We start from the raw sequence: 24,819 nt of genomic DNA, 5'->3' as shown, positions 1-24,819 counted from the left end.
TTAGAGATGATTTGTTATAGCAAAGACTGGAAGAACCCAGTACCCACTGGTATAGGAACTGCTTAGGTGAACTGCAGTCCACCAGGACCCCAGAGGGCTGAGCATGGTGCAGGGGGACAAGGAAGCTCCCTGCACTCTGATGGAGACAGCGGGGTCAGACACAACAGGCCATAACATGCTAACTTTTGCATAAAATAGAGAGAGATAAAAAACACTTATTCATATTTGCATGTGTCTGCATAAGGAAACTAATTAAAGTTGCTACCTCTAGGGGGTGGGAGGGAGAACAGGATGGAGGAAACAGGTAAAAGGAAGACGTCAATGCATAATTTTTAAGTATCTTTAAAAAAATTATTTTAATTATATGAATGGAATCTGTTCTAAAACTAGGATAATTTTTAAAAATCCAGCAAGAGTACACACACAGAACGGAGACGCCATGTCTTAGTGGCAGTACAAGTAAATGAAGGTGACTGAAAAATTTCTAGTTAAACATGGAGGAGGACACACTCCAAAGCCACTAAAATAGCATCACATGAGCTAAAAAAGAAAAAGGTAATGAAAAAGAGGTCAGTGCAAATTTAGAAGCTAGAAAACTGACTTAGCAAAAAATTTTTGCTTTTCTTAGAAGACAGAAACCAGAGGTGCTGGGTGCTCAGAGGAGGCAGGGACCCAAGGACTACCCCAATATGCAAAGGCTCCAGAGGACCAGAGGCTCCCCTTGAAGTGGGGCTGGGGCTGGAAATGGGAGACCTTGGGATCTCCAGCAGCCAGGTGGCTGCCCCTCTCCCACCCAGTGGACAGTAGGAAGTTTGCTTTCTGGACGGGCCTGCAGGCCTAGGCACAGCGGTAAGAGGGCACAGTGGCTGAATCGTGCCCTTTACTGTGTCTCCCCTTAAAGACAGGGGCTCCCTCTAGATCAGCTCTCTACTTCCTGCGCCTCCCACAAAGCAGGGACCCAGCAAACTCTCTTTGAGTCAATGCGGGAATGAGAGAAGAATGGTTGAAGGAACTGGAAGTGTCTAACCAGGAGAAGAAGAGATATGGGGAACATAATAGTTTTCTTCAAACATTTCACACTGTAGCGGGAAGAGAAAGTAAGATTGATTTTCTACAGTCCCACAAAGGAGAACCAACAGAAGGTAGAAGCTCCAGAGAAAGAAACTTCAGCTCAAGAGAACTAAGAACCTCCTATCTACAGCAGATAAGAGAGAAAGAGCCAGACTAGGAGTCAGAAGACCTGGCTCTTGAATCGTTTCCTCCACCTTTCAGCTCTAGGGGCTGAGGCAACCAGTCCGACTTAAAACATCTATCAACATACGTGCAGGCCCTTCTTCATCGGCCCTGCAGGTACATCTAGACAGACAATGGTCTTGAGATACTTTGTAAATGTATCAAGTACTATCCAGGTGTCCCTAGACATCACTCATTACCTAAATCATAAGAATCACTCAAACATGAGTGGGCCCTCAAAATGAGTCTATGTAACTGCGAAGGGTTAATTTTAAATTGACACAGGATCTGCTTCAGTGACTGTAACCCTTTTTTGTTATTATAAACATACATAATGGCCTGCCTTCTGTGAAGGACTGTAAGGAAGTGAAACTAACACATTCCCCTCCCTGCCTGAGGCTTGCCACTCTAGGGGAGATTTGCAAGGATTGAACAGTCTTATTACTTTATTTCCTCACCTCTCCCTCATCTCTGATCCATAAAAGAACCTGGCAACCAGGCCCTGACAAGATGGTTATTTTGAAGCACTAGTCTGCCATCTTCTTGGTCAGTTGGTTCCCAGATTAAAGTTTCCTCCTTTCCTCAACAACTCATCTCTTGAATCACTGGCCTGTCGTGAGGCAAGCAGAGCGAGCTTGGACTTGGTAACACCAAGGTCCGTTCTCTAAGGTGTTCAAGCATGATCAGCAGCTCCACCTGCCCAAGAGGTAAAGCAACACTGAAAGGGAACTGCTGGAGGCAGGTTCGCTGACATTCACATTCCCTTACCATCCTGTGACTCTAATTCCCTGGCTCTCCAGGACTGCGAAATGCACACAAAGCAGGTCCTTGCCTGAGGGAGGTACACATGCCAGAGATGAGAAGAGGCAACTTAAAGCATGACAAGTCAAGAACACTTTGTTTGTTTCCAATCCACTTCTGCTTAGTATAAAAATACACAGGCAGAACTGGGTAGCCAGGTCAACACTGATTGCCACTTGTGAACACTCTACCTGCCAAGCCCAACTCAGCAGCATGAAATCTGCAGAGAGCGGAATGAGAAATGCAGTTGCTGGGAGCACAAGATGGCACAACCACCAGGCTCACTGCAACCACCCCAGAGCCCCGGGGCGCTCCGACACAGGGACGCCCTGCCCTGCCCACTCGCCAGAGTCACGTGTCTCAGGGCAGGATCTGGCCCTTCTCTCCTGGGCTGCTGAGAGTCATCTGGAGAGCTAGCAAGGCTGGACCACCCTCCTCATCCTTCTACATTTGGCTGCCATAAGCCATGAGCAGCCAATGGAGAGGCCCAGGGAAGAAGTGCAGGGCAGCAGGAAAGGTCACTGCGACCCACGAACCAGGATGTGGGAGAAACCTGGTAAAGACTTAAAAAACCTGGTACCAGGGAAAAGCACACACAGAGCTGGCTATCTGTTGGGGGGAATCTAAGGAAATGCCAAAAGCCACAACACATTATTCTTGGGTAGTGGGATAAGGGGGCCACTTTTCCCTTTAACTAAATTGAGTTTTCCAGTAATAACATACTTCATTGACTAACCTTAAAATCAGAAGAGACTTTGAAAAAAAAATTTAGCTACTTGGAAACACAATGGCAGTGCTAGATCTTGTTGGGGCATGAGATGAGGCAGTCCACGAGGGGTCCTTCAGGAAGCGCCTCTCTGCCCCCACCATGCTGGGAGAGTGGGCTGTGGTCCTGCCTTTGGAGAAGCTGCTGCCCAGGGGTACCCAGAGGCTGCCTTCCCTTCCCCAGAGTTACCCCATCAACCTCAGCGTGGAGACTGCACACCCAGGGTGAACCAAAAGCTGCTAAACAACGTCTCCTTTCCATGGGGGGCGAGGAGAGGAGAGGTGGGAAGTGGGGAGGCGCCAGCCCAGAACAAGGTGGAGGAACCTGGCTGGGGCTGTGTGTGGGGTGGGGACAGAGTGGTGAGTTCCTGAGGGAAGAAAATAACCTGTCTCAGAGCCTCCACTGACATGCTCCTCTGGTCTAGGAGAGCAAGCAGTTCTGAACACTTTCTAAAAAAATAAATAATAAACCTTATCCTTCCAAGAAGATATGAGTGCATTTTGAAACCAGAAAAGGTTACAGAAGGGGGAGGGAAGCAGACAGATTTTATGCTCTGGTGACAAATGAGATTGCCATTTGTTGAAACCTTCTCCCAAAGCAGAGCGAGACATGTCTGGCTGGAGGAGAGGACACGCTTATTATCAAATGAAAAGGAAAACAGGGGTGTGAAGGCCCAGGTTAAGACAATGAGTATAGAATAATGGGGAGCTGCCTTCCCGGGCAGGGGCTGGAATTGAAATAAGAGATGGAGACAGAGATGTGAAAATGCTTCCAAGAAATAAAAGACAACAGGCAAACATGGTTTGGCTGTGGTATTTTATCTCCTGGGCCCCTGGGAACCCATGGAACAGAAGATTGAGAGTTTCAGCCTTTAGAATCGAAGTTTGTTTCCTGTGGTTTCTGGGTGTTTTTTTTTCGTACAAAATTCATCCTCCTTTCTCATTCTGAAAATACACACTTTCAAGCTCCATGTCTTTGGATAACTAATTCTTTACCCCTGTGCCCATACAGTAATAATGTCAATAAATATCCACCATGTTAGCACCTGGGCAAAAGGGGAAGGGGTTCCAGCCAGAACTCAGGGGAGCTGCTGCCCGGGGCCAAGCCTGGCCCTGCTGCCGGTCAGCTGCAGGACCTTGGACGAGCCACTCCATCACTCCGCTTTGTTACCTCATTCATGAAATCATGAAATAAGGATAATAATATCTGTTCTGAGGGTTCCTTAAGAATCCACATAAAGTGCTCAGAACAAAGTCAGGCACAAAGTGGAGCCCTCAAAACGCTGCTATTATTCCAAGGACGTGCACAAATAGCTACACACAGGCGATGGCTGGCAGAGCCCAGCGCAGGGGAGTGCTTGGGGTGGGTTAGGGTGGTCAGAACTCCGGCCATGAAGAAGGGATGGGGGAGACAGACGCCCCATCCAACACACTGGACAGGGTCCAAGTATCACACAAAAATCACACGACTAGCATGGGGGTGGGGTGGGGGGGTGGTTTGGGTTGTAAGGATCTAATCACATTACAAACAGGATCACAGGGTGCTATGAGGCAGCTCTGCAGGGATGCATGGTGAACCGCAAAGCAGTCTGCAAATCTAAGGCATTAGGACACTTCTTAGCTTCACAGCACCTAATACAAAGTGTTATGTTTGAAATAAGCATTCGACTGACAACTCTATTTTCAGAGAGACCTGCAGCGGAACCTCTCTCAACCCTGCCATCCTGGGTGAGAAATGCTTCTATCCATCAGGTAGACAGTAAGGGGGGAAAACAAACCTATCTGAAATGCAGTCATCATAGCGAGTCACATGAAATTCTCCCAACTTTCACATCCTGCACTCACAGATCCCTCACCTAGATGCCGCCCACAATCAGCTGTGTGGGCAGCAAGAAATGGTCCTTTCCTTCCTCATTCACTTTCCAACCACCAGGCAGAGCCCTGTGACCAGGGAAATACTGGGGCCCGGAAGATGCCCCTCCCTCTGGGTACCCCCACCAAGGCAAACGCCAACTTACTTCTTCAGCCACTCCACAATGTCCTCAGCTGTGGACCCATAGCTGTCATACTGGAACAGAAACCGTCCTTTCCTGTGAAATGTGGGGAGAAACCGTGGGCTCAGCCAGGGGGCAGACGCCACTGTGGGGGGCAGCAGCATCCACAGGGAGGCAGGGGACTTACTCGAAGTAGCAGATGGTGGGGTAGCCACGCACGCTGTACTCCTCCTTGATGTTTTCAAATTCCGAGGGGTAGACATTCATCCCGGCCAGCACCTGGGAACAAAGGGAGAACAGACCTGTTCACTCTCTGCCCGCAGATGCCCTTCACTTCATCCACACACTGCCCGTTCAGCTGTCCCACCAGAAACAGATGATGGGGACTGAGCCTCAGAGACTGATGCGTGCAGTGCAGAGGGGAGCACAGCACGCCAAACCAGCTAGGAACAATGCCCAAGCTCTCTGGAAAAGACAGGCATCTGGGCTGAGGGTTGCCCCCCAGGCAGGCATTCCCTCTTGCCTGCCCTGCAGGGAGGATCATCCCAGAGCAAAACACAGTTCTGAGGACTGAAGAAGAAACCTGGCCTCGTTACCAAGGTCAACAGGGTCTGAGAGCAGGACCCCTGCCTCCCAAGTTCATACTACGCCTTTTCTCTGCCCATGTCAACTAAGGGTTTACTCTTCTCCACTCAGTCACCCCACAGGGTCCTCAGACACCTTCCCAGACACCTCAGTCTGTCCACCCTGGCTTCATGCACCATGTTCTCAGATTACACAGCTCATGTGTCCAAAGAGGGTGTGAAGTTCTCAGGACAACCCACCTGCCTGACTCTGCTCCCTCCAGACCCTATTAGGTGACCTGTGGGTGACCATCACCTATGGCCTGACCTGACCATCATCTCTGAAGCTGAACATACTCTGGTTCCTGGGGTCCACATATGCCAACACCCCTGAATGGAAAAGAAACTTCAGTAGCTGTGTTACCGACAACAAGGCTGTGCTAAGAGCAACCCAGGGTGAGTCCCCAGAACTCCTTTCCCGAAGCAGTAACTTTCTCCTGTAGGGCAGGATCAGGTGCCCGGAAAGAGGACTTTGGCTTTGTCATCACAAGAGAACACAGCACGACCAGATGCAGGAAGACTCCCATAAAGCCGGGCAGCATAGAGGGGAGGGAAGAAGACGTTCAAAAAAGCCAGGAGTGGTCAGAGAAGCAGAGGAGAAACTAGGAAGTGGAGTTTTGCTGAACAACACATAAGGAGGCATATGGAGAGAAAACGGGGAAGAGCAGTCTCAGTGGACAGTGAACCCGACTCAGAAGACTGCTTCCACTTGGCAGTCGTGGGACCTTGGGCAAGTCACCCTCCCTGAGGTTCCTTGTTTGGAAGATGTGGCTCAGGAGAAGATCACAGGGTTCTTAAGAGAACTGAAGGAGATGACCCAAGTCAGAGGGCTTCCCTGGTGGCTCAGATAGTAAAGAATCGCCTACAACACTGGAGACCTGGGTTCAATCCCTGGGGCAGGAAGACCCCTGGAGAAGGAAGTGGTTACCCACTCCACTCTTCTTGCCTGGAGAATCCCACAAACAGAGGAGCGTGGCGGGTCACATGGGGCCACAAAGAGTTGAACCCAACTGAGCAACTTAGCACAAAACTGCTGCTCAAATTCATTATTTCCTACCAAATTCTCAGTGATGGGAATCACCTGGGCCTCTGGCAGCTCCATCCTGCAAGGCATCTAAACATACCAACCATTTTAAATACCCAGCACAGTTTCTGGTGTAAAGCAGACACACAATAAACGCTTGCTAATCTGCTTTTTTCTTCCCATCCCATTTTGGGGTGCTACAAGGAATACAGGGAAAATGAACCTGAGACAGAATTTGCTAGAAGCTCTGGAACCCTCTAAAAGCCCTTCTGCTCAGGTCCCCAGGCTGATTCGGCAGCCAGTTCCAGCAATAACCGTCTACTGTAAAGTTCTCTTTTTATGTCTCATTGATCTCCTCACTGTCCATGCACCTTCACCACAAGATGACTCTTTCACATCCTCCTCTCATTACATCACTTTCCCACACAAAACCCTTCAATTGCCCTGAATGGAGGCCAACGTCTAACTCCACACTCAAAGATCATATGGTCCCTATCTCACTGTTTAATTCTTCTTTCCTACAAAACCCTTAATTGTACATTTGCTAGACTCTAGGTTTTTTTATTCTCCCAGGAATGACACGGTCTGAGATCTCTGCACAGGGAGGCAGCTGGACTCTTTGCCGTCTCGGGTACCTTGAAGATGGAAAATATACCACAGTGCCCAGGAGCCTGGGCTTGGGGGTCAGGATGCTGGGTCTAAAGCCTAACTCCCCTCTCAGTAGATGTTCTCCCTGAGCAAGTCACAGTTGCCTCTGCACCTCAGTTTCCTCATCTGCAGCCCCGTCTTCTGGCTTCTGTGAAGACTAAATGAGATGGTGCAAAGTCTCTACAACACTCAGAATCTGTTAGCTGTCATCACTAATATGACTACCAACAATAGCTCTGCAAATCTCACATTCCCAGAGCCCACACTGTGCCTTCCTGGACCCCACTCCTGAGTCTTCCAGCCCTGTGCTCAGGTCGCCCACTCCTCTTCTCTTGGCCACCACAGAAGACGCATCCATCTCTCAAGGCAAAGCAAATCCCACCCAGAAGGTGGCCTTTGTCAACCACCTTTGCTTGTGATGAATTCCTAATTCTGTGAGTTTTTGCAGCACTTTTGACTATTTTGGGGGCATTTATTAGTTAACGAGGTAATTATTTTTTGAACAACTACTGACAAGCACTTTTTGGAGTTTGTGATTCCAAATGAAGCAAAACTGACCTCAGCCTACGGAGAAGTGAGGGCTGCCTGACACTGAACCGTGTGTGCTGGGGGTCGGTCAGCTGGCACAACATGGTCTTCCTCCTGTCCAGCCCACATCCCATGGTTGTGGGGACAATCACAGAAGAATCACAGAAACTCCACAAAACAGGAGCATGTGAGCAAGTAGCCAAGGAGGGTAAGATTTCCACAGACGTTCCATAAAGAGAAAACAGAGGTAAGACAAACCAAGATGCAGCTCAAGAACTGGGGACCATGTTGTTTTAATTGCAGGACACAAGAGAGGGCAGTGAGAGAAGGCCGCGCAGGTTCGCTGAGGTAGCTTTGGACCAGCCTTTAGTGTCTAAGAAACCAGGACTTTATTCAGGAGGTGCCGGAGAGCTCCTGGGGGTTGTTAGAGGAAAGTTGTGGGGTCAGGGAGATAAGTGAGCAGTCACAGCAGCCACGCTGGGTGGGCTGAGTGGGGTCTGACCCAGATGGGTGGGCAGGTCTCTTCTTGAATGGCAGATGTATCGAGGGGGAGATGGATGGTGACAGCCTGGCAGAGGAGCCTGCGGTGCTCAGGAGGAGGCGTGGAGGAAAGCTGGCCGCCTGCCAGGTAGAAAGACGCTGAATTTTAATAAATATTTTAGACTCCCTGCATCTGGGACCCAGGGAGAGAAGTCCAGACCAAGATGTCAAGCAAGCAGTCTAACACATGGTACTCGAGCTTAGAGACTCAGTCTCCACGGAGCTACCTCTTATTGAGCTATCGACACAGATAAAAACCACTAAGGGACAGTCCATAGAAGACAAGGAGAGCACAGTGTTAGGCCCTCATCCCAGTGTGTTAGTAAGAAAGAAAAGAGAGTGGAAAGCAGAACCCTGGGAGCACTCCATGCAGTGAGTGGAAGGAACAGCAAGCACGGAGCAGTGCAGTGGGGGTGCCCATCACCTGTATCTGTGAAGTGTCTGCAGGTTACAGAGCTGTCCCCACGCACCAGCCCATTCATTCTTCCAACAGCCCAGTCAGGCAGGCAGGGCTGGTGTTATCATCCCCATTTTAAGAATGGGGAAATGAAGCCTCCAGGGCTACTTGCCCAAGATCTCCCAGCCAGTTATTAACAGCCATCAGCAAAGTCTGCTCTGCACAAACCTGTTGCCAAGACCAACCCATTTCACCATTTACACCCAGATGGCCCATCATGGCCAAGGTTAACAAAAGACTTGGCGTGGACCTCGATAACTGGCATGGCTGGGAAGAGAAGGCGGGCAGGCATGGGCTCATTCTGGCAGCTGTGCGGGCTGCTGAGGGTGTCAATCAGCGGGACTAGATGGGACAAATGCGATGACTCAGTGACAGCAAAAAAGAAGAGGAGGAGCTGAGTTTGGAAAATGGCAAAGGCTGTGTATCCCTGACCCAGCCTGGCTTCCATCTTAATGACATCATCAGGTTGGATGCCTCCCAAGAAATCTGTCAAGGAGGAAGGTTTCTAACCCCTGCCACAGACAGGGCCAGCTGAAGAGGACTCAAAGATGACAAAGACGAAGAGAAGATAGGAGGTGCTAACCAGTGGATTTCAGCAGTGTGGAGGGGGTGAGCTTTCGATTTCAGGGAAGAAGCAGTCCATCTCTGTCCCAGGTTCGAGGACAAAAAGGAATCCACTCCTCTGGCTGCCCTGTTCTTGGGAGGCTATGGCTGCAACCATGAGCCCTGGCCTCGAAGGACCTCCTGAAGTAGGTGATGTTCACAGTGGCGAGGACCCTTCCCCTAATGGAGCTAGGAAAGGTGAAAACTTTTCAAAAGATAATTTCCTAAGAAACCAAGGGGAAAGAAGCACAAAACAAGCCCCAAGTAACAAAATACAGAAGCAAAGAAATGGATGAGTTCACATAACACAGAGGCAACTAACACGTGGCCAAAGCTGGGCTCAGTCAGCCAGACCCTCTGACTGGACCCAAACAGGAGCAGCGAGCACTGTTTTGTTTTTTCTTTCTTTCTTTCCTTTTTTGGAAGCAGGTACCCTTAACAAGGAATCTGCAAGGCAAATACTGTAGAGACTAGTGTGAACCTAGTGTGAACTCAGGGCCAGAAAAGAAGGCCCTTGTTCCACAAACATCCTTCCTACTTTGCCTCTGTCCCTAGGAACTGATGCTCTGACTTCTTTTAAGAAAGAGAACATCACTTTTAATGTAAATATACAGCTTAAAACAAAATGTACTCAGGAGTGGTAAGCCATATGTCTATTCTTTCATTCATCAGGACATGTTGGGCTCCTACTCTGAGCTTGGCCCATACTCTGTACTGAAGAAATGCTTAAGAAACTCATCTCTCAGTTAGAAAACCTCCTCATAATTAGTATCAACTGTGGATAAAGTCGGAGAAGGCAATGGCAAGCCACTCCAGTACTCTTGCCTAGAAAATCCCATGGATGGAGGAGCCTGGTAGGCTGCAGTCCGTGGGGTCGCTAAGGGTCGCACACGACTGAGCGACTTCACTTTCACTTTTCACCTTCACACATTGGGGAAGGAAATGGCAACCCACTCCAGTGTTCTTGCCTGGAGAATCCCAGGGATGGGGGAGCCTGGTGGGCTTCCGTCTATGGGGTCACACAGAGTCGGACACGACTGAAGTGACTTAGCAGCAGTGGATAAAGTGATTCAGAACATAAGCAAAGATGAGCAGACAGGACCACGCAACGCAGGGACAGGCTCTGGGGGACCACGGGAGGGGCCTGGACAAATGCTTCTGGCAGGTAGATGCAGCATTAGCTAGAATCTTCCAGAAGGTGCTAGAAATTGGCACCAAGACCTTACCTGCTTTGATGGGACTGGCCAGCTAATTTGTGATCTGACTGGGGCTGGACCAGAGTTTGGAGGGTGAGCTGAGTGACTGTCTGAGTGTATATGGGTGAGAAAGTTAAAGTCGCTTAGTTGTGACTGACTCTTTGTGACCCCATGAACTGTAGCCCACCAGGCTCCTCCGTCCATGAGAGCCTCTAGGCAAGAATACTGGAGTGGGTTGCCATGCCCTTCTCCAGGTTGCCATGCCCTTCTTCCTGACCAGGGATTGAACCCAGGTCTCTGGCATTGCAGGCAGATTCCTTATCATTTGAGCCACAAGGGCAGCCTATGCAGGTGAGGACTTGTGGGTAATTAAGCCTTTCCTTCAGGCAAAATCATCTTAAAATATGGTATCTATTGAGGCCCCCAAATGTGCAGTGAAGCCTCCCCAGAGTGATGTATGTGTGTCGCAGGGCCAAATGTCTCCAGGCAGCTTGCTAAAAATTCATTAGTGAGGAACAAGCAGAACCATGGTGTCGCCCCAGAAATGAGGTCAGAAGAAAAAGCACGTGGCTCTTTGCAACCCAATCCTGGGGCTGGCTAGCAGAGGCCGCCATTCAAACTTTTTAAATTAACTCTAAACTAATCACCATTTGATCCATAAAGATCAGGATGAGTTTTAAGATCTCAGAACTCCTGTATCAGGACTCTGGCCTGCCCCACTGAGATGGCACCTCCCGACAACCTTTCAGGAAAGACATATGGACTTTTCCATGCTCCCAGAGGAGCCAGCAGTTATATTTCTGTTGCTACCAAAAAGAAAAAAAAAAACAAGCAAAATACCCAAAACTAACCAAACAAAAACATCAAAACCTCTGTGGCTTGGGGGTAAGTGCGAAAATGGACAGACCTATGGCACAGAAGAGATAAGCCTGGCAAGGCAGCAGGAGAAACAGAGAGACGAGCAGGCCCGTCAGTGACCGATGCTCAGCCCTGGGTGAGGTCTGACAGCCCTGGCATACCCTCCTTCCTCACTGACCATCCTGGTCGCTCCTACTTCTCTGAAGGCCTGTTTCCTCTGTGGCTCGCCTTCCCTTTCCTGTCTCCCAAAGGTGGGTGACCCTGAGATGACCTTGTCTCCTGTCCACTCCCCCCTGCACACACTCCTTCAGAGAACTGGTGTGTTTGGGTCTCCAGTCCCCCATCACCTTGCTCCACTGCAGTCCTGACATCCCTCCTTCCCCACAGACGATGTCCCTCCTGGTCCCTCCGGAACCACAGAGCCCTACATGCCTGGGCAGGAGGCTGCCTCATGGGCCCGCGTGAGCTCTGGGCCCACCACTGGGGTCACTGTGCCCTCTTTCATTGCCACTAGGCTGCCCAGCATCTGGAGTCTCAGCCTGCCTTGGAGCCCAGCCCCCAGCATTGTAGACCCTGATGGTCTACAGTCAGCCCCCGGCCTCTCTGCACACCGCAGGGCTTCCTGCTACCATCCTGGCTATTTCATCACTGGCCTTCGACAGGCCCCAAATTCTCCTGGTCCCAGGAATCTGGGGAGTCCCCAACATCGACTGAGGACAGGTCTCTGAACCACATGCCAGGGGCAGCAAGAAGTGCTTCTCACGATTTTAAAACATGCCCTCTCCCCTCCCACTGCTGTCCCCCCAGGTGAGAGGGAGAAGTCGAGAGCCGGCAGCCAGCCCTGCCTGGCCCCTGGTGCCTCACTTACGAACTGGCCCCGCAGCTGGGTCGCAGCTGTCTGGAAGTGTGGCATTATCCTCTTGCACACGCTGCACCCTGGTCACCAGCAGGAGAGAAATGAAATGGTTACAATGGGCCCCATGCTCAGCCCTCTTTCCCTTCAGGCCTCTACCAACAAGCATTTATCCCACTTCCAGAAGCCAGAACAGCCCAGGCTCTGGGAACACACAGGCTCAGAGGCAAAGGCCCCAGTCCCCAAAAGCTGACCAACTCCACGGGATGAAACAGGACCCAGCCCAGCAGCCCCTCAACAGGTGTGGGACTGTCAAACCTGACGCAGCTGGGGGAGAGCAAAGCACTGAGTAGCTGAGAGCGGGTGAAGAGTTCAACAGGAATCCAGAGAGCCAGGGGAGTACCCGCTTCATGCATGGCTGAAAGCCTCCCCTCGCTGCCCAGCTGGGAGCTGCAGATGAATCTGGAGCAAATGTTATTAGGAGGGAAAACATGCAACCACACATACAGTGGCTTTGGGGATTTCTTGCCTCTTTTCCTTCATTAACAAAGATAATCACGTCGTGACAGGAGGCAGCCGGGCGCTGGCCAGGATCCGACACTCCATTCTCATCTTCTGTCGACCTGCCCGATGACCCTGACAGGTCACCTCCTCTCTCTACTGCCCCTCACGGCAAATGAGAGGGCTTGGACCAGACGGCCTCAGGCCCCTTCCAGCACTGACACTGGCATTCATTCTCTGTGATGTCTCTGGTTCTACCCTCTCTGGTCCATTACAGTCACACTCCTCTCCTGGGTGGTGAAGCCCCCAAACCTGGGGGACCCAGTGCCCCCAGCACGCAGTACAACCTCAGAGAGACTCTGATTTAAACCCGCCCCTTCCCTTCAACGAGAACAAGCCACACACAGGTACTGACCCCACAGAACACGAGCCCCAGTTTCCTCAGACAGGAGGAATTCTGACACACAAGGCCGTTACTCTTCCTGACAGCTGCTCTGCTGCAGAACAGGCTCTGAGATGCTTCTGAAGGCCACAGACACCAAAGTTTGCCTGGAAGCCCATGTCAGTCTGGACGCCAGCTCGACATGGCACAGTGGGGACAGGGTCACGCAGCAGCAGGCTGACAAGCTCTGATCTATGTTTAGCCAAGGCCTCAGCAGGCTGTGGGCAGAGCAACGCGGCTCAGAAAGGAGCACTCACCCACTGGGCCAGATACAAACACTGGAGACCGTGAACAGCTCAGAACTCCCCGGGGACCACTCGAATCTCCCCAGCACCGCATCTACCAGACAAGACGCAGTGCAGGATATTCTGACGTGAAACCCTCAAAATGCCCACAGCCCCTCTGTGGCGTTCCTGCCCAGCAGACAGACAGACACACAGACATGCCAACATCTGCACTCAAGTTTATGCCATTAGTTCAGGCTCAGACTCAGGGGGACATGGTAGCTGCAACAAGGTCAGCCTGCAGCACGGTCCCATAGTGTCTGCCCGCAGAGGACAAGTGGCCCCTCTACCCAGCAGCTGCCACCACAGCGTGGTCCCCACCAGCACTGGGAAGGGAGGCATGTGACACCTGTCAGGGGGCTTTGTTCCCACTGTGGGGATTCAGGGAGAATGGAAACTGAGGAGGCAGTGCCAGCTCCCTAGGATGTCCAAGCTCCACCAGGCAGATGCACGTGGTAGGGACAGAAGGTCATGCAGCAGAGGAAGAAGCTCGGCTCCAGGCAGGGTGAGACCCAGGTCTGCGTCTCCCCTGGACTGCTGCCGGGTGACCTGGGGCTAGCGGTGAGAGCAGTCTGAGCCTCAGCTTCCCCATCTGTAAGGCAGAGGCAGCACCTGCCCTCAGGCTGAGGGCAGAGCCAGCACCTGGGGGCAGGGTATCGGGGGGAAGGATGGGCACCAGGAGTGGAGGCTCTGCCAACACAGGGCCCGAGAGCCCACCTCTCAGTTCGTGGTGGGGAGACACTTCCACCAGAACAAGGATGTCACTCGACTCCCCAGGAAGGAGGATGATGAGGGCACACTTGAGCCCTTCACCCTCTCTTTAGCCAGTGACTTGATGAGATGGGGGAGTCAGACACACACTAGGGCACATTCTGCAGTCCGGAACTTACTGCCTGTCCTCAGAGCTGTGGCCTCTCTCCCCCAGCTCTGCCTGTCTCTGACCTCAAATCACATTATCCCCCATGACCTCTAACTGAATGGTAAGTCCGCCAGCTGTCCCCAGGGTGGAAATCAGCAGTACCAGGTGAAGAGGTTACTTGGAGGGGAGAGGTAATGGAAGAGTAACAGGAAGCTCTGGGCCAGGTCAGCTGCCACTTGAACGTTACCAGAAATAGAGCAGGTATGGTGGTCCTTATTTGAGTTTACCTTTCAGCTGATATAACTGGGAGGCAGGGAAAGAGAGAAGACTAATGACCACTCTCAAACCCCAAAGCTTAGAGCACCAGCCCATTCATTTTCCCATCAGTTCAGTCAACACACATTTACTGAATAATTTCAGTAGGTCCTGGGGACCCAGATTTCTTGTCACAACTAAAAGTTCCCACTGGCTCTGGGTTCATTCACTCTAGTCGTGATGGAAGGAACAGAGTCCTAAAGGACTTCCCAGTGAGGGATCTGGCAGCTCCCAGGAATAAGCTGAATTATAAGGCCACGAGGGCTTGACAGGATCAGTATAAGAGCACAACAGTACCCACAGAATCTGGGGGTACCTGGGACCCAGAAAGCCATCCAATCCGGCCCTCACAAGTGTAAACAGCTCCGAGTTTCCTCCCTCCCTCCTCACTACTAAGCATTCCGTAACACCTACAAGGAACCTAGCTTCTTCTGTCCTAACTTTCTACTCTAGGAAGATGATTCTGCTCACAGCTCTGCCTCCTGTCCTGAGGATGGTCGCCTGCCAGACAGCCTGGGGAGGTGCTGTGGGGCGGGAGGACGGCACATACACTGAGGTGCACGTTGCCAGGGGACCTCTCTGTGACTACCTAGATCATCACACTAAAGCCCACCCGGTTGCACCGTGAACCTGCCTCATGACATGGACTGCATACTGACGTCACTGTTTGTCTCATTTAGCCAATGGGTTGAGACCGGAAGCATTCTAACATAAAAAAAAAAAAGGAGGCCCATCCTCAGGAACTGTGAGAGCAGGATAATTGCTGAAGCAATCCACAGTTGGGCAGGCCTCACAGCTCAGTCGGTAAAGAATCTGCCTGCAATGCAGGAGACCCCGGTTCGATTCCTGGGTTGGGAAGATCCCCTGGAGAAGGGAAAGGCTACCCAATCTAGTATTCTAGCCTGGAGAATTGCATGGACAGACCATGGGGTGGCAAAGAGTCAGATACGACTGAGCAACTTTCACTTTCACGGAGAAACAAAGGGCTTCCCAGGTGGCGCCAGCGGTAAAGAACCTGCCTGTCAGTGCAGGAGACCTAAGAGACCTGGGTTTGATCCCTGGGTCGGAAAGATCCCCTGGAGTAGGTAATGGCAACCCACTCCAGTATTCTTGCCTGGAGAATCCCGTGGACAGAGGAGCCTGGCGGGCTACAGGTGAAGCAACTTAGCACGCATGCACATAAGGAGAAACAAAAAGGGGTGACACAACCAGTGAACGTTAATAGAATGATCAGGGATTAAAGCGCAGGCCACCTGGGCAGGGCCAGATCTAACAGGTAGTGGGACTCTAGGGTCTCTTTCCATGGGCAGGCACAGTCCTGGGGTGAGGTGGGAGGCTGGGCAGAAGTCACCGAGCAATCCAGGAGATAGGGTAGGGAGGGATGTGGGAGGGGGTTCAGGATGGAGGGGACACATGTATACCTATGGCCGATTCATACTGAGGTATGGCAAAAACCACCACAGTAAAGTAATTATCCTCCAATTAAAATAAACAAATTTCAAATATATATACACACACACTATATATATATATATATATATATATATATATCCCACTTCCTGTTGTAGTTAAAAAAAAATAAATAGAACCCTGTGCCACTCACTCAAGCCACAGACGTGTCTGGACACACCCACCTCCCATCACACACACATCTCTTGCTCAGGCCCTTAGGTCTTTGCTTTTTAATCATGGGTAGGGACAAGTCAGACTTCAGAGGTGGCCCAGATGGGGGAGTATCTGTGACTTGGAGAGCAACTGCTCCATTCCACAGCTGCAGCTTGAAGGCAGCCACAGACAACATGCTGTGAAGAGCCACATGAAGCGATGTGGCTGCGTTCCAACAAAAATTAATCTACAGAATAGGCAGCCAGTCCACAGGCCATGATTTGCTGACCCTTTATTAGAGGGTTATGAAGCAGTAGGAAAAACCAGTAAGAAACAATAAAAAAGAAAATATCAGGTCTTCCACATCTGGTAGAGTGGATGGCAAGCAGTAAGAAAGGGTAAGTCTGGTTTAGTGAAACTTTCCGGCTTACATATACAGTTTATATACTTACAGTGTACAGGGCTGCAGTGTAAAATACGCTTAATACTACAAATACAGTCAAAATGTTTGAAAGCCACAGCTGGGATCCAGCCCCCTTCTGCCCTCTCAGAAATGGAAACTGAGGCACAGAGCGGTGAGGATTTGGCCAAGGTCACCTAGCGCATTGACGACACAGCTGGAATTAGAACCCAGGTCTTCTGGCCACCATCTCAGTGACCCTTCTGCTACTCTCACGACCTCGAGCCTCATATAGAGACTGAATCCCAATAGAAGGTCCCTTTCTCCCTGGTCCTGGTCCCTCAGCCCTCCCAGCTGGATGTGTGGCTGCCCAGAGGCCAGCCAGGCCCTGGATGGTCAGCAGCGGTAACCACAGACAGCACGCCAGGGCCGAGGCACGGCTCCACCGGGTGCACAGCTGCCAGCCAAGGGCTTCAGGCCACAGAAGGTAGAGGGCAGGGAAGGCGGAGGTACCTGGAGCAGATGCCGGGGGAAGGGGACAGAAGGATGCCAATGCCAGTGAGAGAAAAGCTGGTGCGGATGGAGGGGCAGAGCCAGATGAAAAGGCACAAAGAAAAGAGGCGCAGGCAGAGAGACGGGGTGAGCACAGCGACGAGGCAGGCCAAGGCGCTCCAAAGGGAGGCCGGGGGCTGGTTTTCCGCCCCCTCACATCCACAGCGGCCCCGCCCAGAGTCTGACCGTCCAATTCGAGTGCAGAGGAGAAAGGCACTCACATGGAGCATAAAACATCATCAGGATCGGCTTCTCTTCCTTCTTCAGGAGCCGACGGAAGTCCTGAGGCACACAGAACATCGCAGGTTAGAGGCAACACAGAACAGGGGCGACAACCCTGGGGACCCTCGGTGGTGGAGTGCGGCAAGCACTTCTGAAATCCCACGGTCTGACTTGGGGGATGGAGTGCAGTACAGAGCCTAGCAAGTAGGGGCTGAAAGGCCCTTAGAGACCATCTATTCTAGCTACCTCACACGTTACAGACAGGGAAACTGAGGGCCCGAGGGGACAAATGGCTTTCCCAAGGCCACCTGGTGGGACGAGGTAGTCGGGACCACATTACCAGCCTTACTTTCAGCTCCCATGGAACAATGAAAACACTGCAAGGAGCCGCCTGGGCCCCACGAGGCTGTCTCTTGTTCTGTGATCTACGGCTCTGCTATGGTGGGTGCCTGTTTTCATGGAGGCCCAACTTGGCCAGGCGGGGATCTGCTCGTCACACAACCCAGGCTCAGCCACCCCTGTGAACCTTCCCCAGCCCAGCCGTGCCATGCCACCAACCATCCAGGGCCCAGAAGACCATGGTGTGCACAGGAGCATAAGGATGAGAGGCACCCATCCCCAGGAGGTGACAAGCTAAGTGGATCATTTGTATTTGGAAAGCCCCTAGAACAGCGCCTGGCTCGTTATCAGGCAATATGTAATCATTTGTTAAATGAATATAATAAATGTAAAAAGACAAATGGTCACAGCAATGCTAATGGAGAGATTTCAGTGCAAAGCAGGGCAGGAGACTTTTCTTCCAACCAGAGTCAATGATGTTCGGGAAAAAGCAAATCTATCAAGGACGGTGGTGGAGCAGCACCATGACAGAGCACATTTTGATTAAAATAAGCTCCTCTAACCAGTTTCCATGGAAGAAAATTAGAGGTTTTTCTCTCTTGAATAATAAAGAAAATAAGAGGAAATTTCAAAATGCAGGCTTCCTGGCAGCAACAAGGCATCAGGTAAATAGATGATGGTACATCCTGCACAATGGAATACTACTGCATCCTTAAAAACGACGGAGAGGAATACTTAATGTCACAATAAGATACGCGTGTCGCAATAAGTAAGGGGGGAAAGCAAGTGACAAAACAGCATATAAAATGTAATGTTTATGTGTGCATTACACTGAAAGCCTGAAGGCTACAGAAAATACTGGCAGTGAGTACCTCTCAATAGGCAGGGATGGGGTGATTTTTTTTTCTTTTATGCTTATGCTGTATTTTCTAAATTTTTAACAATGAACGTATATTAGTTATAATTTTTCAGTAAGAGAAAAAAGATTATTTTGTGAGAATTTAAAACACTACATAATCAATTCTGATAATGTTTACTCTTATTTACGTATCGAGAGGGTAGAGGCGCCCATTTGAAGAGAATCAGTAACCAAGATCTTTGACCCTGACTAGGAGTGGAGGATGCTTGAAAATATCTTCTGGAACCCCCAGAGCTAAAATTGCTAAAAAGATCTGAGAAGAAAAGGTTTTCCTGAGCCTGCAGCAATTTGGTTTCATACCCTGAACAGTAACAAATATCATATTACATTCAAAGATGCTTCAGTTCAGTTGCTCAGTCGTGTCCGACTCTCTGTGACCCCATGAATCACAAACGCCAGGCCTCCCTGTCTATAACCAACTCCCGGAGTTCACTCAAACTCATGTCCACAGAGTCGGTGATACCATCCAGCCATCACATTCTCTGTCGTCCCCTTCCCCTCCTGCCTGCAACTCCTCCCAGCATCAGAGTCTTTTCCACTGAGTCAACTCGTCGCGTGAGGTGGCCAAAGTATTGCAGTTTCAGCTTCAGCATCAGTCCTTCCAATGAACACCCAGGATTGATCTCCTTTAGAATGGACTGGTTGGATCTCCTTGCAGTCCAAGGGACTCTCAAGAGTCTTCTCCAGCACCACAGTTCAAAAGCATCAACTCTTCGGCGATCAGCTTTCTTCACAGTCCAACTCTCACATCCATACATGACCATGGGAAAAACCATAGCCTTGACTAGACGGACCTTGGTTGGCAAAGTAATGTCCCTGCTTTTTAATATACTATCTAGGTTGGTCATAACTTTCCTTCCAAGGAGTAAGCGTCTTTTAATTTCATGGCTTAATTACCCTCAAATAAGTGTGGAACTCTTAAGTTTACAAACAGAAGTCGGCAATTCAAACTCGAATTTGGTACTTCAGTTATTTTATATGTGGATTTTATTAGCACAAAAGCAGTTAATATTTCTACATGAAAGAAAACAGTACACAGCGTAATAAGAGGACTGCCTACAGGCGTGGAAAGATATCTCTGCTCAATATTTCTAGTTACAGAAGAGCAATGTTAGGAGTTTCAGGACATGAGCATTTTGGGGGAAGGAGTCAGCAGGCAATCGCTTGTCTGAGAGGCTTTAAAAGAACACATTATCATAAAATCCACCCGGGAGAAACCATCGGTTTAGGCTGTCTGTCTTTTCATGGCTATGGGCACAGGTGCCACCACCTCCGGACACTGGCACCTCCTCCCCTCCTCCTTCTTCTTCCAGCTGACGACACCGGCACTTTCTATCCCCCAAATGTTGATGCCCAGCACCTTAATTTGAAACACCCTTCATCTGAAAGGCCCACTTGGTTATCTCATGAGGGTCACACACGATCCCTCCTCCAGAAAGTATAAACGGCATCATTTTCTTCTGAGCTAATAACAAGCATCAAGAGTCAATGATCTTAAATGAAAAGGGAAGGGAGTCAGAGGAAGATAAAAGGTACGTTTTATCTTCTCAAGATAAAATGAACATTCTCCCTCCATCTACAAAAAAGCACTGCTTGCTGCACAGGCCATTTGAAATGTGACAAAGAAGTTCTTGCCCATCCCAATGGGAAGGCGCAGTCAACCAAGTCAGGCATACACGCGCACATGATAAAAACACAGGCACCCGTGGACAAAGAGGCACCTTGAGGTCATGTGTGCGCATGACAAAAACACAGGCACCTATGGACAAAGAGACACCTTGAGGTCATGTGGCACAGGCTTCGAAAGGAAGAGATTCAGGGTTGTATGCAGACTATACTTCAGAACTACCCTTCCACCCCCCACACCAGCCAAACCCAGAAACTGAACTTGTTCAAATTTAACACAGTGACCCAGAATTGTAAAGACCTGACTCAAGTCTCTGCAAATCCAACCCAAACCTCTCAAATATTTTTAAACAACAAGAAAAAAAGCAAACACAAAATCCACCTTAGAAATAATACTAAAAAACACAAAGGCAACAACCACATTACATAATGAGAAGGAAACATTTAAATGTTCCTATAAGGAAAATGTAAATGTTAAAATACATTATATAAGGCAGTGGAGAACAGAAGAAAGTTCCAGGCAGCTAATCTCCTGTTGTTTCCATCTTGTAGCTTGGAAGGGAAACCAAATGTTAAGGCCTGGCCCAGAGATCCCTTGGAGGTTCCATAATATTCCTATTTCTCAGTTCCTCAGTCATCTCTCCTGGGGGACCCTGGTTGGGGGAAAGCTTCCAAAGCCCATCAGAATTGATATGGAAAAATTACCTTTTCATTGTCAATGTGGACAACATCTTTGGCTCCAGGATCTTCCTCCCACAGTGGGGGCCCTTTCGGATCCTTCAGAAAGGCCACTATGGACTGAGGAAAAGGAGAGAGAAGGGAAAACTCATTTTAGCCAGGAAAAGAGGAGGTAAGGGGATCAGGAACCTGCCCCATCCCCTACCTGGAGACTAAAGTGCCTGAAACTGGATGCACGCAGCCTACGGGAAATGACTGGGGTGTGCTATGCCATCACCCACTGACAGCACTGCTAAGAGCCCTGAAAATGCACCCCACATGATACCTAACTCTGGTCCACTGACACCTACAATGCTTCTTCAGGACAAGAGAGAGGAAGTTTGAGACAACTAGTTGGCTTATTCAAAACAGAGGCACATGCTTCTAATCTCATCTCTTCCAAAAAGTCTCCCTGATCAGTTTGAATAAAGGTCTCCAGTCCCATGCAATGTAAGATACTTACACATTCACATAGCCATTAAAACTGTCAATGGCATAAGTAAGTTAATCACGCCTGCTTGTAACCTGCTTGGTATTTCATGATCTAAACTGGTTTGGGAGTGCAGTAAATCCTGATCATGCTCTCTGGGACACAGGCAGGAAGGCCCCCAGGGCAGGGTGCTCATAACTGTGGCCCCCTGGTTGCTGCACTTCTCTCCTTAGAGACACTTTTCCAGACGGACCAAGACCTTCAGGATAAAGGGCTTAACTAGCCTTTGTCTGGAGAAGGCAATGGCACCCCACTCTAGTACTCTTGCCTGGAAAATCTCATGGATGGAGGAGCCTGGTGGGCTGCAGTCCATGAGGTTGCTAAGAGTCGGAAACAACTGAGCGATTTCCCTTTCACTTTTCACTTTCATGCATTGGAGAAGGAAATGGCAACCCACTCCAGTGTTCTTGCCTGGAGAATCCCAGGGACGGCGGAGCCTGGTGGGCTGCCGTCTATGGGGTCACACAGAGTCGGACACGACTGAAGCGACTTAGCAGCGGCAGCAGTTGTCTTGTGGACAACTAACTCAGCTCTCTTCTCCCCTTGGGCAGGACACACATGGAGCAGGAATGTGGGGGGGTGGGGGGGGACACGTCCCTCTGCTCCCCTCCCCACCAGCCACACGACGGAAGCTGCATTCCCTTCGTTTTCAAACAGTTATCTGAGAAATGCTGCTCAAAGCCTGTGAGAGCCAGGACTGGGTACCAGAAACCAGCTGAGTCTCTATCCCTCCAACCCTGGAGAGGTGGCATCCTTGTCATCAGACGAGCCCTCGGTGTTCTGCAACTGGATGCAAGGTTCCGTTACGTCTGCCCGCTTTGAGCACGCTTCTGTGAGCAGATGATGAGCTGGGTATGCCATGTGTGTGCTGGGGAGGGAGGGAGGTCTGCGGTGAGGACGGAAAAACCCCTGAGTGAGGCTGTGCATCCAGCCCCACCGGTCACACACAGAGGATCTGCGAGGCTTGCTGTTTCTTAGAAATTCCTTTTTGGAAAGAGCTCTATGGGAGAGTGGGAGACAGCCAGGACTTCGCAGAATTTCATTCAGATAGTGGTCCCTGTCTGTCCAAACAGAGCTATGAAACGCCTGCTGGCAAGAGAAGATGGCTGTTCCTACCAGGCAGAGGCGGATCAGCCTTCTCCCAGCACCTTGTCAAAGCTTCACTACGACGACAGCAGCCAAAGTGAGGCCAGCAGGGCAGCCCTGAAAGCCACGCTCACCCACAGCCACAGGGCACGCCCACGAGCCATGTGATTAAGATGCTTATGGGAGCCCACCCGCCTGCTGTTCCAGAAAGCTTGGTGCAGATGCTGTCAACTGAGGGTGCACAGTGGACCTCAACAGTCTGTGCAGCCCGAGACTCACGGGAAAACACTCCCTCCAACGTATGTATGCACACGGTGTCTAGGAATAAGGCCCACGGCTTCTGGGAGATTCTCAGGAGGATAGGAACTCAAAGTAGGTAGGAACTACTGCTCTGGGCGGGTGGGGGTGGAACTCCTGGACTGTGCCAGCACCAGCTGAGTTAAAGTACTAGCGCCCCCATCCCTGCCTCAGCGTCAAGGCCCCTTCTGAACCGTACAAGTGGACAGCAACAACAGCCAGACTGTACACCCACCCTGCTGGGGGACTCCTCCACCTTTCCAGAGATAGAAGCTCAGGAGAAACCCTAAAGGGAAAACTGACCTGAGACCAAGGAGGTTTTTGTTCACAGCTGCTCCCCTTGAGAAGCAAGAGCTGTCGGGCAGTCATGGGGAGCTCCACCATCACACCCCACTACCCTAGAGAACCCCAGAGACTCCTCCCCAGTCCTTGATGGCCCCATGGCTTTGGGGACCCTGGACCAAGGATGCCCTCTCCCTACCTAAGACCCTGACCCTGTCCTATGCTCAGCGACTTCTCCAGCTCCTTGATGCCAAGATCACAGGCAGGATGGGAGCCAGCAGATCCCATACACCTGGTCTTTGTGAGAAGGTGGACAGAAGCCAGGACTCAGCCTCCCCGACCCAGGAAGGTCCAGACCACCTATCTGGGTGTCTCTCCTGCCACTGCAGTTCTGAAAAGCTGCTATTCTCTGTTCCACAGCCCAGGACAAACTCCTCAGAGGGCCAGCTAAGTATACACTGAACACAACCTCCAGACACAAAACAAAAAGCCCTGCAGCCTCTACCAGCAATGCCCCCACACCACCCAGCTTCCACATCTGAGGGGCACATGTTACCACTTCAGCTGACATCTGAACACATAATAAGAGGGGTTAAGCAACTCTAGTTGGTAGAATTATCTCTAAGTGTCTGCTGCTAAGTCACTTCAGTCGTGTCTGACTCTGTGTGACCCCATAGACGGAAGCCCACCAGGCTCCCCCGTCCCTGGGATTCTCCAGGCAAGAACACTGGAGTGGGTTGCCATTTCCTTCTCCAATGTGTGAAAGTGAAAAGTGAAAGTGAAGTCGCTCAGTCGTGTCCGACCCTTAGCGACCCCACGGACTGCAGCCTATCAGGCTCCTCCATCCATGGGATTTTCTAGGCAAGAGTACTGGAGTGGCTTGCCATTGCCTTCTCCGCTCTAAGTGTCTAAGTGGGTGTTAAAGATGATGAGTAATCAGGCTGAGTCTGTATTAGATAAAAGCTGCGGCAACTTAAAAAAAACAAGAGTTAGTGGATAAACAAGAAACGACCAGGGAGGTAGGGGGACAGAGGCAGAGGGAGAAGGGCACGGACAGCCACACAAACATATGGACAGACAGAAAAGAATGGAAGGAAACAGATGGAAAGAGAGAGACAAAGAGAGGAGCCCAGGGTCTAATGCAGTCTAAGCAGGAGAATCAGAGAGGGTGGTTTCAACATATGCTGCGACAGAAGGAACACATGGCCCTAGCCAGGGCAGGGGCTGCCGCCTGGACCAGAGCAGGAGAAGACTGATCTGAGAACAGGAACATGAAGGAGTAGAATCCAAGGGCAGCGGAAGGGCTAAGGCCCAGGAGAACTGCCAGGTGACACAAGACAGCCCCTGCTGTCAGAGGATCTCCATCCTTATTTTCACTGATGCTTTTCTATCTCTTTCTGAATCGGATTTGTAGCCGAGAACGTCTCAGTGACGTGGGCATCTCATCTGGACCAGGCTGCTGCCCTGCCCAGGTGCATGCTGTGCTAACCTGGGCACTGCTGGCCCCCTCAGGCCTGTGGGCAGCCCCCAGGGACACGACTGCAGAGGTGAAGGGAGACTCTGGCCTCTGCACGATGTCAGACGTCTCACTGGACGGAGTGATGTCAGATGTCTCTCTCACTGACGGAGTCACAAACTGTCTACAAAGCGGCAGGTCATCCCCACTGGTTTCACAGCTACAAACTTCTCCAGGCATTCTGCTGACCTACGCTCTACAGATGAGACTCCCTCAGATCATTCAGAAGGGCATTTGTGCACTC

General features: G+C 50.6%; 1 protein-coding gene across 1 annotated transcript in view; it reads right to left on the bottom strand.

Moving 5' to 3' along the window:
* The window catches only part of PDIA5 (protein disulfide isomerase family A member 5), a 93,428-nt gene that overhangs the window by 34,979 nt on the left and 33,630 nt on the right, over positions 1–24,819 (bottom strand). Inside the window, exons 6-10 of the mRNA XM_055395329.2 lie at positions 20,893–20,985; positions 17,303–17,363; positions 12,139–12,206; positions 4,981–5,072; positions 4,818–4,889 (exon numbers count right to left, since the gene is read on the bottom strand). Of these exons, the coding sequence (XP_055251304.2) occupies positions 4,818–4,889; positions 4,981–5,072; positions 12,139–12,206; positions 17,303–17,363; positions 20,893–20,985 (386 nt within the window). The remainder of the gene's footprint in view (positions 1–4,817; positions 4,890–4,980; positions 5,073–12,138; positions 12,207–17,302; positions 17,364–20,892; positions 20,986–24,819) is intronic.

Source organism: Moschus berezovskii, chromosome 1 (assembly GCF_049115385.1).
Source record: "Moschus berezovskii isolate FMDL1 chromosome 1, NW_MosBer_1.0, whole genome shotgun sequence".
NCBI classification, from domain to species: Eukaryota; Metazoa; Chordata; class Mammalia; order Artiodactyla; family Moschidae; genus Moschus; species Moschus berezovskii.
The sequence above is the reverse complement of the archived record's forward strand: the minus strand, read 5'-3'. Positions and strand labels throughout refer to the sequence as shown.